Source organism: Myodes glareolus, chromosome 7 (assembly GCF_982192425.1).
Source record: "Myodes glareolus chromosome 7, mMyoGla1.1, whole genome shotgun sequence".
Taxonomy (NCBI): Eukaryota; Metazoa; Chordata; class Mammalia; order Rodentia; family Cricetidae; genus Myodes; species Myodes glareolus.
Window position 1 is genome coordinate 102,814,734 of NC_142032.1, and position 17,158 is coordinate 102,831,891.

The 17,158-nt window shown below is 44.2% G+C and overlaps 1 protein-coding gene across 2 annotated transcripts in view; it reads right to left on the bottom strand.

The window, feature by feature from the left end:
* Clpb (ClpB family mitochondrial disaggregase) overlaps positions 1-17,158 on the bottom strand; it is a 126,720-nt gene that overhangs the window by 88,632 nt on the left and 20,930 nt on the right. For both annotated transcript variants that reach the window (XM_087908649.1, XM_087908650.1), the window contains exon 3: positions 12,032-12,118. In XM_087908649.1, coding sequence (XP_087764775.1) covers positions 12,032-12,118 — 87 coding nt within the window. The remainder of the gene's footprint in view (positions 1-12,031; positions 12,119-17,158) is intronic.

The following is a 17,158-nucleotide window of genomic DNA, read 5'->3' on the forward strand; positions in this document are numbered from 1 at the left end:
GAATTGGAGTGGGGTGGGGAGGGGCTGATACTGTCATGTTAGGCAAATGAGTTGGCACAGTTTTCCATTGAGCAGTGTCTTGGGTTGCCTAAGGTCAAGGCATGCATCTGCCAAACTAGAAACGGGAGTATGCTGCAATGGAATATCATTACTAGGAAACAGGATTATCATGAACAGCGACTCCAAATGGGATTAGAAATGATTCTTTGTTACTCAGAGATAATCGGCCACAGCAGCAGTAGTGGAGAACCATCAAGCCCTGAATACTTTTCTGGGGGCATGGCACTGGCATTCCAGGCACTTGGCTAGTACCCTTGCACACTCTTCCTTGCTGGGAAATACTGGGCAATGTCCTAACTGGGCAGAGGGCCACCTGAGACGAAAGCCAACTACGTATAAGGAACTTTGCTCAAGGGTCCCCTGTATAGGCCCAGCTTTAGATGGAAAGGGGTGAAAAGAGAAACCCAGCGCCGTACTGGTTCTTAGTCACCTAAGAGTTATAGATGAGGCAGGTACTATTGTCACCACATCTAAGGTAGGTTTACCTGAAGGCCCTTCTGGGGAAGCCAGTAATAATAACGGAAGCACTCAAACCCAGCACAGCTTGCTTTGCGGCAGGACACTGTTTTAAACACTTTATGTCTATTTCTACATTTAACCTCACAGGCTGAGGTAGACCTGCTTATTATCCTATTTTACAGCCAGGAAAATAATCAAAGAGAAGTCAAATAACTTGTCAAGCACCTAGTGAGTAAGAGGCAGAGTTTGAATTCAAACCCAGGTACCTGACTCCAGAGCCCACAACTGCTTACATACTATCAGGGATGTCCAGCCTTGTGACACTGAGACAGATATGAGTTATCATCTTCAAATATCTTGGGCTGCGTTCATAGATGTCCTGAAAGGAAGACTGGGTACACCTGTGCTGGACAGGAGGTCACAGCCAGAGACCAAGGTGGCCAATGCTTCCAAGTAATGTCTCTGTGCTGAATAATTTATGTTAACTTGACACACAAAGTTTTTAGTGAACTTGACTAACTTCATGTGAGAGAAGAGACCCTCAAAATGCATCTGTAAGATATGGTTGTAGGGCATTTTCTTAATTAGTGATTGATGGAGGAGGGCCCAGCACACTGTGGGTGGTGCCATTCCTTGACTGATGGTCTGGGTTCTGTATGAAAGCAGGCAGAGCAAGCCAGAGGACTCAGGCCAGTAAGCAGCATCCCCATGGCCTCTGTTCCTGCCCACACTTCCTTCAATAGTGGACTATGATGTAAAGTGTAAGCCAGATAAACCCTTTCCTACCCAAGCTGCTTTACTCTTGATGCTCCACCTCAGCACTAGAAACCTGAGTCTTCCCTTAGCACTCTCCGGTCCTAGATCCTGCCAAAGTATAGGGGCAGCGATGCCTTGCCTGCTCTCCCTCGGATCTAAGCAGCATCAAAGGAGGCTGCCAGGGAGACTGCCAGAGTCCAACAAGGGCAGCACCAGCTTGCTGGCATCAAGACCACCTGTGGAGCCTCTGAGTGCACAAGGGAGAGGCCTAAAGAGCCTCCCCTATGGAACAGCATCCTGGCGGGACTGCTAATTTTTTAGAGGCAGGTCCCCTTCCCTGAGTGAGGTGGAGGAAAAAAATAAGCAAATGCTAAAAATAAATGACTGCTCTGAAAGAGAATTAAATGGTCGCCAGCCAAGGATGGCAGCATCTGAAAATTAACAAAGCCCAGGTACCACATCCAGGAAGGCCTTGGCAAATGCGTGTTATCTGCTCATTAGCTCAGTTCCTCAGGGACGCCAGCCAAGCAGGGCAGGCAGTGCCGGGAACCAGTCCTTCCGATGCTGATGAAGTGCACTTGGGGGTGGGGGTGGGCAAAGGCAGGAGGAGGAGGGAGACTCTCATGCAGAATTTCAAACAGTTTTTACTGGGTCTCACTCTCCCTAGGATTCTCACCTCTGAGGCAGGAGCTTGCAGACACAGGCAGGCCTCAAAAGACTCACATCTGGATGTTTATACCACAGGTCTCTTTCAGAATCCTACTAACAGCTTCATTATTTAGGGGTCTCACTGGCCTGAAGCCTAGAGGTAAGGAGCCCAAGAATTGGGGGGGGAGGCAACACCCCCACCTAATAGTTCAGACTTTCTCCTCATTGGAATGAAGAGTCATATACCTGTGAGCATATGTAAACCCAATGCACGCTGGGACAAAGGTGAATTTCATGATTCATCAGCAGCAATACTTCATGATGTCACTGATCTCCATTCTCTACTAACCATCAGAACGTAGTATTCTATTGCTGGATACCAGCAACACAAAGAATCAAAACACTCCAGGTAACCAGCCACAATACCACAAACATGAATTCTCAGTACACCACTGGTCACAGCTAATAATGAATATTAGAAAGACGTGACAGTTTTTATTTATCAATCTATTTAACTAGTTGTTTTGTTTTGTTTTTTAGAGAGGACCTCAACATATAGCCCCAGATGGCCTTGCGCTTACTGCATGATCTTGTCTCTGCCTCCTGAGTGCTAGGATTACAGGTGTGCCTATGCTATATTTTTGCTTTTTAAAGGCTGGGTTTCACTCTAGCCTGGGCTGGTCTGAAATTCATTCATTATATAGCCCAGACTGGATTTCAATTTGTGGGAATCCTCCTGCCTCAGCCTTTCAAATGCTGGGATTGCAGATGTGAACCACCACACCCAGCTCTGTCGGGATGACAGCTTTTAAAATTGCTTTTCTAAGTCAAGTTTATTGAAGTATCATTTCTTTTATGCTTTTGAAGTATCATAAAGACTTTAAAAGATTATATATATATTTGAGACAGGGTCAACGTAGATATAATCAGATTGGTCTTAATCTCACTTTGTAGCCTAGGACAACTATTCAAAATATATGACTTAATGCATTTTAATAATGACGTAGGTAACCACATATAATCACCACAATCATTAAGATACAGAAATATTAACCAGGTGGTGATGGTGCTTGCCTTTAATCTCAGCATTTGGGAAACAGAGGCAGAGGCAGGCGAATCTCTGAGTTTGAAGCCAGTCTGGTCTATAGAGTAAATTCCAGGACAGTAAACGGCTACACACAGAAACCTTGTCTTGAAAAACCAACTAACCAACCAACAAAAAGATCGAGAAATACTGAATATTTCTATCATCCTAAAAAGTTCTTTAGCTGGGCAGTGGTGGTGCACGCCTTTAATCCCAACACTCAGGAAGCAGAGGCAGGTGGATCTCTGAGTTAGAGGCTAGCCTGGTCTACAGAGCGTGTTCCAGGACAGGCTCCAAAGCTACACAGAAAAACTCTGTCTCGGAAAAAACTTAAAAAAAAAAACCCCACAAAACAAACAAGCAAACAAACAAAACAAAAACCCTTTGCACTTTCAAACCCAACTACTCATGGGATTTCTGTCTCTAGAACACTAACTACCTTTTCCAGAAATATGGCATAAATGGAATTTTACAACAGGTGGCTTCTGAAGAAATCTTTTTTGTTGCAGATACTGCGTAGCTCCTGCTCTCCCTCTGTGTGCAGGTGGACAAACTTGTGACTGCGCACGCAGAAACTAGAGGAGCACTTGGGTGTCACCTTTTGTTGCACTCTGCTTTACCCCTTGTTGAGTCTCTCCTGTACTTGAAAGTGGCATTTCAGTTAGGCTGAGTGAGCTCCAGGAATCTGCCTGTCTCCAGCTCTTCAATACTGAGGTTATATGGATATGCACATATATCCAATTTTTGGTTTTTTTTTAAATGTGGGTACTTGGGATTAGCACTCAGGTCCTCATTTGCATAAGCAAAGGCTCTTACTGACAGAACTGTCTCCCTAACTACCTTGTTGTCTTCAAAAATAATAAGACTTAGGTTTATTGCCAGGGGCATGGTGGTGCACACCTTTAAAGGAAGCAGGAAAAACATCTTGCTTGAAGCCAACTGGGGCTATATAACGAGACCCTAAACAATAACAAAAAAGATTTTTGAGTTATGTGACGTGGGAGGTGGGTACGTGCAGATGCATGTGGATTGGAGCTGGTGTTACAGGTACCTGTGAGCTGCCTGATGGGGATGATGGGGACTGAATGAACTCAGGTCCTCTGTACAAGCAAGATGAGCTCTTAAACGCTAAACCATCTCTCCAGCTCTCCTTGCCCCGGCACCTAAACTGTGGAGTATTATCTGATTAAATGAATGTACCACAATTTGTTGATTTGCTACTTGATGGACACTTGAGTGACTTCCAGTCTTTGGTTGCTTTACAAATTAAGCAGCTACAGATATCTGCATCCAATTCATATTTCTCTAAAAGAAATACCTTATTTCTCCAGGAGCTGTTATTTCTGTGCTATGTGGCACGTTTGCTTTCCTTTTGTAAGAAATCTGCTCAAGTGTTTTCCGATGTGGCTGTATCATTTTATGTCCTAGAAGCAATGCATAGTAATTCTTTTTGCACCATTGCCAGGACTTAGCATATCATTATAATTTTAATTTACATTTCCCTAATGACCAACGCTGTGTCTTTTCATGTGCATATTTTCCATCTATCCCTTATTTAAGTACATCTCAAGTCTTTTGTCCACTTTTAAAAGATTTAGTTGCTTGTCTTAATTGATTTGTAAGAGCTCTTTATATATTCTAATACTGCTCCCTATCATCTTATGCTTTCACAGCTTGCTCGCTTTTGAGAATGAGAAACTAAAATGATCTAATCCATGCCATTTTTTTAAACATACTGCTTCTCTCTGCACATGTACTCTGATGAAGGGAATAAAAAAGACTTAAACTTTCAATTTGCAAATATCATTGGCTTATTGGGTCTTAAGATCAAGCTACACTTGGTGTCTGCTAATAGAAGACTATTTTTATCTCCAGTCCCAACCACCCTAGACCTTTAAGGAAAGCTACATCTGGAGAAATGACTGTCTTAAAAACAGCCCTCCCACCCCCGTTCCCCACTCCTGGCTCTGTACTTTCCAAAGCCCTGTTCTGGTTCGCCAGGCTTCTGGAATGGTCAACAGTCGTCACACTCCATCAGTGGCCATTGTCCACTGGGAAAGGTGGGAGGCTCCCAATCCATCCTCCAGTGAAAGAGCAAATAGTGGAGCCTGTGCCTGCTTGGACATCAAAGTTGAGCAAACAGGCCCGGCAGATCCTGCTTCCCCGCCTACATATCCTGCAACTGCCATCTGAAGGAGCTTCTCCAAGCAGGTCGTGACTTTCAGCTTGTCATCCCACACATCAAAGTTCCCACCACACACGAACTGGGTGCACAGGTTCAAATCAAGTTGCTCAACAGTGGATACTCGGACATTGTGCCTGGCTTTAATCCTGTGTTTTCCCAAGTAATTAAGCCTTCTTGCTTATGAACTTGTGACTAAGTAAAGCATCACCGAGAGGTTGTAACATCAAAGTGCTGTCCACCGTCTGTCTGTGTTTAGTAAAATTGGATTTCTTTTCCTTCTTAAAGAAAGACTAATTGAATTTCACTGAAAGCTCCATATTTGCACTAGCTGGTGAAGGCTTTTCTAAGTCAAAGTGATCGTCCCAGGACCGTGTGGTTTGACCTTTAGTTTTACTGGGTCAGAGGGCAACACAGAGTGGGGCACCCAGACTCAGGCTAAACTAGTGCCTTGTGGCAGGAGGCTCATCAAGGGCTCGGAAACTGGTGACTGTACTGTTAACATTCTGCCCATGCTGTTGCTAGTGCTGACCAAGGGATGGTCCTAGGAGAATGTCAGTAAGTCTTTGGCCATTGAGGACCATGGCCATTATGCTACTCAAGTCCTTGATCATCAGCAGTCAAACTTTGTGTGTGTGTGTGTGTGTGTATGTGCTGTGTATATATGGGCACATGTGTGTGGAAGCGAGAGGCTGATGTTGAATGTCTTCTTTCAATGCTCTGCCTTATTTTCGAAACAGGATCTCACTGACCCTGGAGCTCACTAGGGTCGGCCAGCAAGCCCCAGGGACCTGCCCAGTTTTACCTGACCAAGGCTGGGATTACAGGCAGCTGGGTACATGTCTGCCCAGCTTTTCCTGTAGGTCTTCTTACTTTAACCAAACCATTTCCCCACTCTCAAGTCATGTTTGTAGGACGAAGTTTGTGATTGCTTACGCTCTGTATCTTCAGGTGGCTCAGCACATCAGCACCTGACACATGATGGTTTGAAGCAGGCCGGATGGATGAAACGATAGGAAAAAAACTTCAAAGTTCTTTAAACTCCAAAGTGTTTCTCTCCAGTATCAACACTCGGGACTGCTATCTGGCTTCACTAGTTACCTGATTTACAGCCTACAGCAAACTCCCACTGACGTTAAGAACTTCAGACAGAAGCCCCAGAGACTGCCACGCTCTCCTCAATATTATTTTTACACAAACAGCCTACTTTTAGAAAAGAAAACCTCTGGTTCAATATCCTGATACAATTATCTATCCTTTTAAAAATATTATTTTGATCTTGATCCAGTTTTTAAGTCTTTGATATATATTTGTATTTAATTAAGTCACATCAAAACCTTTTTATAGATAAAATAAAGGAGTAAATCTTAAATTAAGCTTCTGTGCATACTTATAAAATTTACAGTGATGACATTGCATTTACTATTCAAAACTAAATAAAATAAACGCATTCAGAAATCCCAACTGGTGAGCAGTTAAGCTCCTTAAAGATCTGAGGAGATTATGTTCTGGATCCCTATGGACTTAACATGCTAAGCTGATGCCTGAGGGTGAACTGGCTCTCTAGGTCCACAGGCTGCAAACATCTAAAGGAAGCAGAAGTCCTCTGCTGTCAGTCTTGAATGAGGGGGCGGTGCCTCTCTGCTTTCCCTTCATACTTTCGTAAGAAGAATTGTATACGACAGAGATTTGTTTATCACTGATGTTATTTCAAGTACCTAGCAAAAAGTAGGGACCCCAAACTTTTGTGATATTAATAAATAAACCTAACCAGACAAATGCTAACCAAAAAAATGCTTTTTTTTTTCAATAAAAAGTTGTCCCACTTGGATAATGGAAGGAAGAGAATGGAATGGATGTTTAAGAACCCAGTGATTGTGCTGAACGGCTCAGGGGGAAACAGTGCTTGCTGTGTGAGCATGAGGCCTGAGTGGGGAATCTGGGTACCCCTGTAAAAGCTGGGTATGGGACCATATCTATAACTCCAGTGCTGAAGGAAGCAGAGGCGGGTGAGTCCAGGGGCTTGTTAGCCAGTCAGGCAGTCAAATCAGCAAGTTCAGTAAGAGACTGAATTAAATTGAATGAAGCTTATGCCCTGGCAATGCTGAAGCATGCATGGACAGACCATTCCTGGCGGTTCTGTTGAACTTGTCCATATTGGGTTTCATGGTCTAAACTGATGAGGACAACTAACCAGGTCTCTTTCTCAAGAGGGCATCAGTGAGAGGCTACATCTCAAAAAATACAATAGAGAGTCATATAGAAAGATACCCAACACTAACTTTTTTTGTTTTCTGAGACAGGGTTTCTCTGTGAAGCCCTGGCTGTCCTGGAACTCACTATGTAGACCAGGCTGGCCTCAAACTCAGAAATCCACCTGTCTACTGCCTCCCAAGTGCTAGGATTAAAAGCACGTGTCATCACCGCCCGGCTCAACATTGACTTCTAGTCTCTGTCAGTACATATACTAATAAGTGCACCTGCACGCATATGCACATGCTTGTATAGAACTGTCGCACCCACCCATATTTAAAAAACAAAATGCCAGTGATTAGGCTGGGCATGATGGCACATGACCAAATCCAACACTCAGGAGGTTGAGGTAGGAGGATCAGTTCAGTCAGTCTGGGCTATATGATGAGACCCTATCTCAAACCATACCTCCATCCCAAAAGAAGACTATAGGTTCAATTCAAGCATTAGTTAAAAAACAAAACAGAAAGGGATTAGGTCGGGGCTAAGCCCAATGTAGAACAAATACACACACACACACACACACACACACACACACACACACACTTACAAAGATAGAACAAACAAAAAACCCAAGCCAACTAGTAAAAATCTTAGAAGCCAAGTAGGTAAAAGCCAACACTCATTTTGCTCAGCAGGCATCACTGAATTGTTACTGCCCTGGAGAAGGATAGAGTAATCAGTTAAACTCAGAGAGCAGTGTCCCTAAAAGCACATTCTCCAGCTATCTGGTCACTAATTGAGAGTGTTCTTACGAAGAGTGCTCAACTCTGAAAATACCACACACAGAAGAAACACTGTCTGCTTCCCCACCACCGGTTCTTCCCTACATATGGAAAAACCTGCAGACTCGGAAAGACAATGGGTAGGTGGGTATAGGTAGAATCAGTGGCGGAAAATAATGTGTGCGATAATGTGTGCTTGTGCATAAAGAGATGACATGTGTCCTTGGTCACCAGAGAGTAACAACTCCCCATTCATAACCTGAGGCAGACACATTTTTTTTTTTTTTTTTTTTTACTTATAAGAAACAGTGGCATAAGAACAGACAGGAGAACAAATGGAACCGAATAGAAGACCCGGATATCAATCCACAAATCTTCGAACACTGATCTTTGGTAAAGAAGCAAAAAATATCAAATGGAAAAAAGAAAGCATATTTAACAAGCGGTGCTGGCATAACTGGCTATCAACATGTAAAGAATGAAAATAGACTCATATCTAACACCATGCACAAAACTCAGTCCAAATGGATCAAAGACCTCAACATAAAGCCAGCCACACTGAACCTTATAGAAGAGAAAGTGGGAAGTACACTTGAACGCATTGGCACAGGGAACCGCTTCCTAAATATAACCCCAGCAGCATAGACAGTGAGAGAAACAATTAATAAATGGGACCTCCTGAAACTGAAAAGCTTCTGTAAAGCAAAGGACATGGTCAACAAGACAAAACGACAGCCAACAGAATGGGAAAAGATCGTCACTAACCCCACATCAGACAGAGGTCTGATCTCCAAAATATACAAAGAACTCAAGAAATTAGACACCAAAAGATCACATAATCCAATAAAAAAAATGGAGTAGAGACCTAAACAGAGAACTCTCAATAGAGGAATCTAAAATGGCTGAAAGACACTTAAGGAAATGTTCAACATCGTCATTATATAATGCTCCTTAGTCGTCAGAGAAATGCAAATCAAAACAACTCTGAGATTCCATCTTACACCTGTAAGAATGGCCAAGATCAAAAACAATGATGACAACTTATGCTGGAGAGGTTGTGGGGAAAAGGGAACACTTCTGCATTGCTGGTGGGAATGCAAGCTGGTACAACCTCTTTGGATGTCAGTATGGTAATTTCTCAGAAAAGTAGGAAACAACCTTCCTCAAGACCCAGCAATACCACTTTGGGGTATATATCCAAAGGATGTTCAATCGTGCCACAAGGACATGTGCTCAACTATGTTCATAGCAGCTTTGTTTGTCACAGCCAGAACCTGGAAACAACCTAAATGCCCCTCCACCGAAGAATGGATAAGGAAAATGTGGTACATTTACACAATGGAGTACTACACAGCAGAAAAAAATAATGACATCTTGAATTTTGCAGGAAAATGGATAGAGCTAGAAAACATTATTTTGAATGAGGTAACCCAGACCCAGAAAGACAATTATCACATGTACTCACTCATAGGTGGTTTTTAAACATAAAGCAAAGAAAGCCAGCCTACAAATCACAATCCCAGAGAACTTAGCCAACAATGCAGACACTAAGAGAGACTTACATAAATCTAATCTACATGGGAAGTAGAAAGTATAAAAGACAAGATCTCCTGAGTAAATTGGGAGAGGATTGAAGAGGGGAGGGGAGAAACAGGGAGGGGAGCAGAGAAAAATGTAGAACTCAATAAATATCAAAAAAAATTAAATTAAAACAAAACAAACAAACAAAAAAGAAACAGTGAGTCACGGATTCTGCTTCCAGACAGATCCCTCCACCTATTCACCTCACACCCTGCAGACCCTGCATCCTTCTATCCGCTTTACTTGTACTCGTCTACATTAAATTATAAGCTCCCCACTTTTTTTTTTTTAAAAGATTTTAAAGATTTATTTTATGTACACTGGCATTTTGTCTACATATTTCTATGAGGGTGCCAAATACCCTGGAACTGGAGTTACAGACAATTGTGAGCTGCCGAGTGGCTGCTGGAAATTGAATCTGGGTCCTCTGGAAGAGCAGCCAGTGCTCTTAACCGCTCAGCTATCTCTCCAGTCCCCACTCCCCCACGGTTTGGTAACTCAAAGACTAGCACCTATTTACTGAATGTTTGTATAAATAACTTCTCATGGGGAGAAACACTTAAGAAACACAGAATCACAACTGGATTCTCTCAAAAACAACGTCTATATAGTTTCTTTTTGTTTTGTTCTGTGATGCTAGAAATTGAATCCAGGACTAGGCAAGCACTCTACCACTGAGCCACACCACCAGCACATATCCACAGCTTTAGAGAAAGATCTCAAGGAGAGCTACGTCTCCAGGTGATCTGAAGCAGATCAATGCCTAAGATGCGAAAATCCCAGTTTTGTGGTTTTTTTCCCATGTTTCAGATTCTTCCAAAGTGGTCAGAACTAGCAATAAGAGCCATAAAGACCTGCTTGACAGGAGAATTAAAAGTGGTGCCTCTAACAATCAATTTAGTAGCTGCTCTCTGAAAGCGTCCCTTCAAAAGCTGGCATGTCTCAATGGGAAGGCGCCTGCCGCACATGCCTGCCACCCTAGGTGAAAAAAAAAATCTAAAAACATTCTGTTGTTTTTGTTGCTCAATTTCTTTCATACAATGAGAGCTATGTGAGTGTACACTTCATCCCACTAGATTTCTGGAGACCCAGGGGGCAGAAACCAGAAAGCTGGGGCTGGAGTACTGACACAGAATGAGATGCACACTGTGCATGCTGGGTTAGCCTGCCTACATGACTTTAGAGAAAGCACTTTTCCTCTCTGGGAATATAACAATCCATATTCTGTGGGGTGGCTATGAAATACAAATGAGGCCAGCATGGCGACGCACAGGAGGCAGAGGCAGGCGTAGCTCTGAGTCTGAGGCCAGGCTGGTCTATAGAGTGAGTTACAGAACAATCAGGGTTATACAGAGAAATTCTGTCTTGAAAAACAAACAAGCCAAAAAAATCAAACAAACAAGCAAACAAAAAAAGAAGCTACAAGTGGTTATCTATGCTATGTCTGCTGAGTCTTGTGTGTGCATGCACATGTGCCTGTGCATGTGCCATGTCCATGTGTGTGTAGACTAGAGGCAGATGTTAGGTCCACTGATTTGTTTATTCAAGCTCTGAGACAGTTTCATCTAGCCCTGGCTGGCCTGGAACGAGATCCGCCAGTTACTGCCTCCTGAGTGGTGTGCCACCATGCCTAGCCTAGCCTAATCCACTTAACTTTTTGAGGCAGGGTCCTCATCTCATCAAACCTGGAACTCTGACTCAGAGTGGCTGACCAAAGAGTCCCTGAGACTCACTTGTCTCTGTCCTTGCAATCTCCCTAGAGCTCAGCCACTGATGCACTTGGCTCACACATGGTGCTAGGGATCCACACTCAGGTCCTCATGCACTTTAGTGACCGAGCTAGCTCTCCAGTCCTTACTTTTTTCTTTACATGATGGCTATAACCTTGAATGAAGGGGAAGTAGGTAGGAAAACATCACAGCCACCAACTGAAGGAACGGATGGAAGTTTCCAGACCCTCCAAAGAAAAATTCACGAGGAGAGCCCTCAATAAGGGCAGTAACGGACAGCTTCTCAATATGGCGAAAACTCACACGTGTGGAACCATTTAAAATCTGCTCTTAAAAACGTGGCTGCTATGACAACATCAGTGACTGGCCTAAGGTCACAAAATCAATGACTGGTACTGCTGTGATCTGAAACCCCATGTGGTTCTCCACATCCACTATGCAGAATCCACTTGGACTGCAGAAGACAGCAGGGGCAGCAAGGGTGGGCGAGCAGCCAGAGATACAATTCAAAAAGAACTGGCTCAGGCGGCCCTGGATGGAAGCAGATTCTTACCTGTCATTTCGGCTGATGGCTGCCACCATCAGTGCTGTCCAGCCAAGTTTGTGCCTTGTGTTGACATCTGCACCTTCTGACAACAGCCTGACAAAACACAGAAGAATATTTTCAGTGTGTGGCTTATCATGGACAGGAGTGGAAATAATCAGAAAAAAAGCTAGGACATAAAGTTAGTGCAACACAGTGAGAACACTAACTCAAGAGAGCAGATAAACACACACAAATATGAAGGAGGATGAATTTTTGAGTTCTAACCTCAAATCCAGCTCAGATCACTCCCCTCACCAGAGTCATCCTTTGCCCCTCTCATTCCCAGTTCCATACTGTCATTCTCCCAAGCCTTTTGAAAAAGAATCTGCCTTCTCTATCTTAATAGTGATACTATGACACTCCTATTTCCTTGGTCCAAGAACCTCTCAGTCCCTTTGCTATGTTGAAATCTTGCCTCCAGGTCAGGTGATACAAACCTGGTGCCTACACCCTCTCCCTTAAGTTCCCAGTGTTTAGTTAGCACTGACAACCTAACAGGCTTAGTCTTATCCAGGTAGGTCCCTGTTCAAAAAGGGATCACATTCCTCAACTCTATCAATTTTATCATGGCTATTTGGAAAATACAAATCCTTCAACTCAAAGAAAGATGGAAAGAATGTCAGAAATGCTAAGTTAAGTTCCTATTACAGCCCATGAAGACCTATTGGGATCTACAAACCAGATGCTTAGCATATAGGAGTCCATTGATTGTCAAGTAAACCAACAAATCCAAGTTCTAAAGTACATGGTTATAAATCTGAGCTCTGGGTCCTGGCTCCTATAACAGAGGGCAGAGGCAGGTGAACAAAGCCATGCCTTACTTAGCCTGCCCTCTTGGAACTTCTTATTCCTGAGTTTATTTACTCTTCACAAGCTGAAGGAGCAGACAGTAAACTCTTGTAATGGAGGAAGAAACAGGAAGGAAAATGACTTGTGAAAGGTCACCCAGCAGGTTGGTATAGACTCTCTCTATTACCCATAGATGGCCTCTCCTCATCTCGTCTCATCCGCCCACCTCCACACAGCACCCCTCTTCATAGAACACAAAAGGCAAAGACTAAACTATTTCAGTCAACCAATGGCATGGTCCTACAGTAGACTCCAGATGTGGGTAAGTAAAAAGACATGGGGCCTGCTCTGGGACAACTCAGGAAATCAAAGACTGCTGTGCCACTAAAGGAAGATAAAATCAAGAATTCAATTCAGCCAGGCAAGGTGGTAATCCTCAGGCCTAGGCAGGAGGTTCTCCACGAGCTCAAGTTCCCCCCCCACCACCACCACGGTCTATCCACTAGGCAGATGTCCATAGAAGCAAAGGGCACAAAATTTTCTCCATCCTATCCCGATCTTCCATCCTATCTGGACTGAAGCTTCCTTTACACAGTGAGGACGAGAACTTCATCTACACTTTAAGCTTCAGAGCCGAATGTTTCAATGACACCACATGGTTTGTGCAAAACAAGATCCCCCCCCAACACACAAATAATGTATACCTAGGGTTCTTAGGTTCTTTAACATCCATGGCCATGAAAGGAACAGGGGACCAGAATAATTAATCACATTCTTCTCTACCCTCTCCCAGGGATACCCACACTCAGGTAGCCACCAAAAAACAATGCTCAAAGAACATCTTCTCCCATGTTTTCTGGAACCTATGTGACCATTGCCTTGGGAATGGGACCTCTGGGTCATAAGGCATGCATGTGTGTGGTGTGAATAAATTGCCAGCATCCTCCAGGATAACGACTGTTCTATAGACCTTCATACCAGCAGGACAAGGGTGCTCTGTGCACTCCTCTTCTTGTAACACTTGGCAATGCTAGGCTTTGTAGCATGGTTAATAACAGAGAGACAACATATTGGGGTCAACCTGAAGATCAGAAAAGCAAAACAGTCAGCCATTGGCTTTTACCTCTACCTCAGTTCAAGACGATGATCCCGCCTCCAGAATCTCAGAACGAGACTGTGTGTGAGAGCTATCTTGTCCCGTTTTATAGTCTTCTCTAGTGCTGGGATTAAAGGCATGCACCACTACCACTTGGTTTCTATGGCAAACTAGTGTGGCTACTGGGATTACAGGTGTGTCACCACTGCCTGGTCTCTAAGGCTGATCAGTGTGGCTGTTTTACTCTCTGAACTTCAGGCAAACTATTTGTTAAAATACAAATGAAATATCACTATAAGGCTTCTTTGTTTTTGTTTGTTCTTTTGGAAACAAGGTTTACTATGCTGCCTATGCCAGCCTTGAACGTGCTAAGCAGCCCAGGCTGGCCTTGACTAATGAACCTCTTTATCTCAGTTTCCTGTATGCTGGGATTAAAGGTCTAAGGGATGCAAAGGATATATTGCTGTCTTTAACTTGTGACGATGAACAATTTTAAAATACTTATAAATATGGGGCTGTCTTTTCTGTGGAGGTTTTGATTAGTTTTTAGAAGAAACTCTTGGCAGAGGGAGCGTCCTTTTGACTTGCTATCATTTTAGTGAAACAATATAAGGCCAGTCCAGCATGGTAGTACATATCTCTCATTGGGAGACCAAAGCAACAGAATTGCTGCAAGTTCAAGACCAGCTTGAGATATACTTTGTCTCAACCATAACAAAGCAATACAGTGCTGTCAGAAGCCCTTCATCTACTATCTTAACACCCTAAGCAGTCACAGCCTCTCACTGAGCTTCAGTGAGGGCAGTAAGGACGCACAGCAGAGCAGGGCTTTGCAAACCCCCTCAGTCCCAGGAGAAAGTGACCCGTGGTGTTCTTCCTGAGCCCAGCTCATCAGTCTTTGCACTCTTGAGGCCAGGGTGTGAGGGGAGAGAGCAAGGGTCCTGGCTCTAGTTTCAGGCTCTGCATTCACCTGCTGTGAAGGAGACAATGCTAACCTCTCATGCAAGGTGACTGTCACAATTGAGAGACATACTATACTGTGGGCCCTGTAAAGAGTGATGTACCCGGTAAACTGAGACAGCTAACCTCACTAGCACTACAACAAACCTAACCACAGACCTTTTCTCTTCTAGCACTGAAGCAGGGGTGGGGAGGGCACCGAGTCTCCCCTACTCCCCTCCCCCGGCCCCCGGTGTAGAGCAGCCCCCAAAGTTAGGACCTCACTAACCAGATCTCCCTATTTCATTTTGTGGTTTCACAAGTGAATGCCCAGCAGGCACTCATTTCAAAGTCCTGAACCAGCTGGGAGTGGGGTGGGGCAATGACTGCCTGCTGAGAGTGGCTGAAAGGGCCTCTGAGATCAGAGAAAGCCACCCTTGCTCTCCCCTGTGATTTTCACCAATGGACAAAATGCGGCAAGTGAATTAATCTCTTTTAAAAAGAGCAATGCTTGTGACAGAGCACGGTGTCTCTGTAAAGGTTAGGATTCCATCATCCCTGAGATGATGAGCAGAATGCTTAATGCAGGCTGCCAGTCAGGGCAGAGCAGCCCATGTAGTCATGCTGGGGAGGGAGTGGGCATGGCAGGCTTTTCCTGGGCTCACTCTAGACTTATGGCCAGCCCTACCTAATGAACTAACTCTCTTGCTTGGCAGGGCAGTGGTGGGAACGGCTCAGGGTAGTGGACAGGAAACCACAGCAGTAGTCAGAGTGGATCCCTGCTCTTGCACAGCTCCCAGGGCATACAAAGTAGAAAAGATCTCAGTTCAGATACAGCCATTGCCACTACAGAGGGAGGGCCCAGGATAAATTTGAGACTTGACCTCTCTGTTCCACCCAAAGCAGTTCCTGCTCTCTTTTATCTGTGGGAGAATGAACAGAACCTGGGCCTGTAATTAGAAAGCTGGGGCAGGAGTGCCATGATCTCAAGGTAGTCAGGGCTACATATATAACAAGACCTCTCAAGGAAAGAAGTCCTCCACCAGCTTTCCTGCATGTCACACGGGTGTCATCAAGAGATAATAAGTCATGATGGCTAAAACACTTGGCATACAACCTGCTTATATTATTAGCATCATTGCCCATTTCACATTAGTGATGGGGGGTGCATGGCTCAGTGGACAAGGGTCCCTTCTACCATACCTGATGTCCTAAGTAAATTAGGATGGCATAGGAAAATATACCAAGTATTGGTGGACAGAAAATAAACTGCCACAGAGCAGTGGTGGCACATGCCTTTAATCCCAGCCTTTGGGAGGCAGAGGTAGGCCAGTCTCTGAGTTCAAGGCCAGCCTGATCTACAGGGTGAGTTCCAGGACAGCAGGGTTACACAGAGAAATCCTGTCTCGAAACAAAGAGATAAACAATCTAAAATTCTCAGGTAAAGGCAGTCAGTAGCAGAGTCTAAGAGCTAAGAAGAAAAAAAAAAACAACAGTCTCCTCTATCAACCAAAATGTGGGAGGCTAGCAGACCAAAGACCAGGAGGTGCCAGCTACTTCTGCCAGGCGCAGGAGAGGAGCAGGTCGGCTTTCACTTTCCACTTGAGCAGTCCTTACCATCAGAGCGCCACTCACGTCTTCACAGCAGCAATCACAGCGGTTTCCATTTTTTTTCTTAACCAAATTAGGTTCCATCCTTTCAGGTTTCCCTAAAATGGCCCTATTGCCTCCAAGTCCCCTGTGCTAATCTGTATCAGTCCCAGCTGGCTGTCTTGTCTAACTTCCTCAGTCATCAGCATCCTAGAAAAGACCTGTCTTCATCTGTCCCGTTCCTGCCCTGGCAGTCAGCACATGGGCGTTCTCTATAGAACCTGCGAATAGCAATCTGCCACCAATACTTCTGTCTTGTGGTGGAAGACTTGTGGCCTAACAGTCTTTTTCAAAGTACTTAAGCTCCTGCGTATAAATAGGGCATCTCAGATTCAGAAGTGGATGGGGACATTTGGGGACAAGGCCTGGAGGGCTGATGGGTTCTAGTCATGGCTCTGTCAAGTACTTCATATGTTGTTCAGGATTCGTCTACCCTTGACCCTTAATTTTCTCTACAGGAAAACAGAATTGAATGACCTCTCTAAAGTCCCAATCACTGCTATGGATAGCATCTGGGGCAGTAGGGATGGCTCAGCTGTTACGGGCATATGTTGTTCTTGCAGAGTATTTGGGAGAAGAGTATCGGGGTGCAGAAACTTTTCATCTGGAGGTCCCACTGA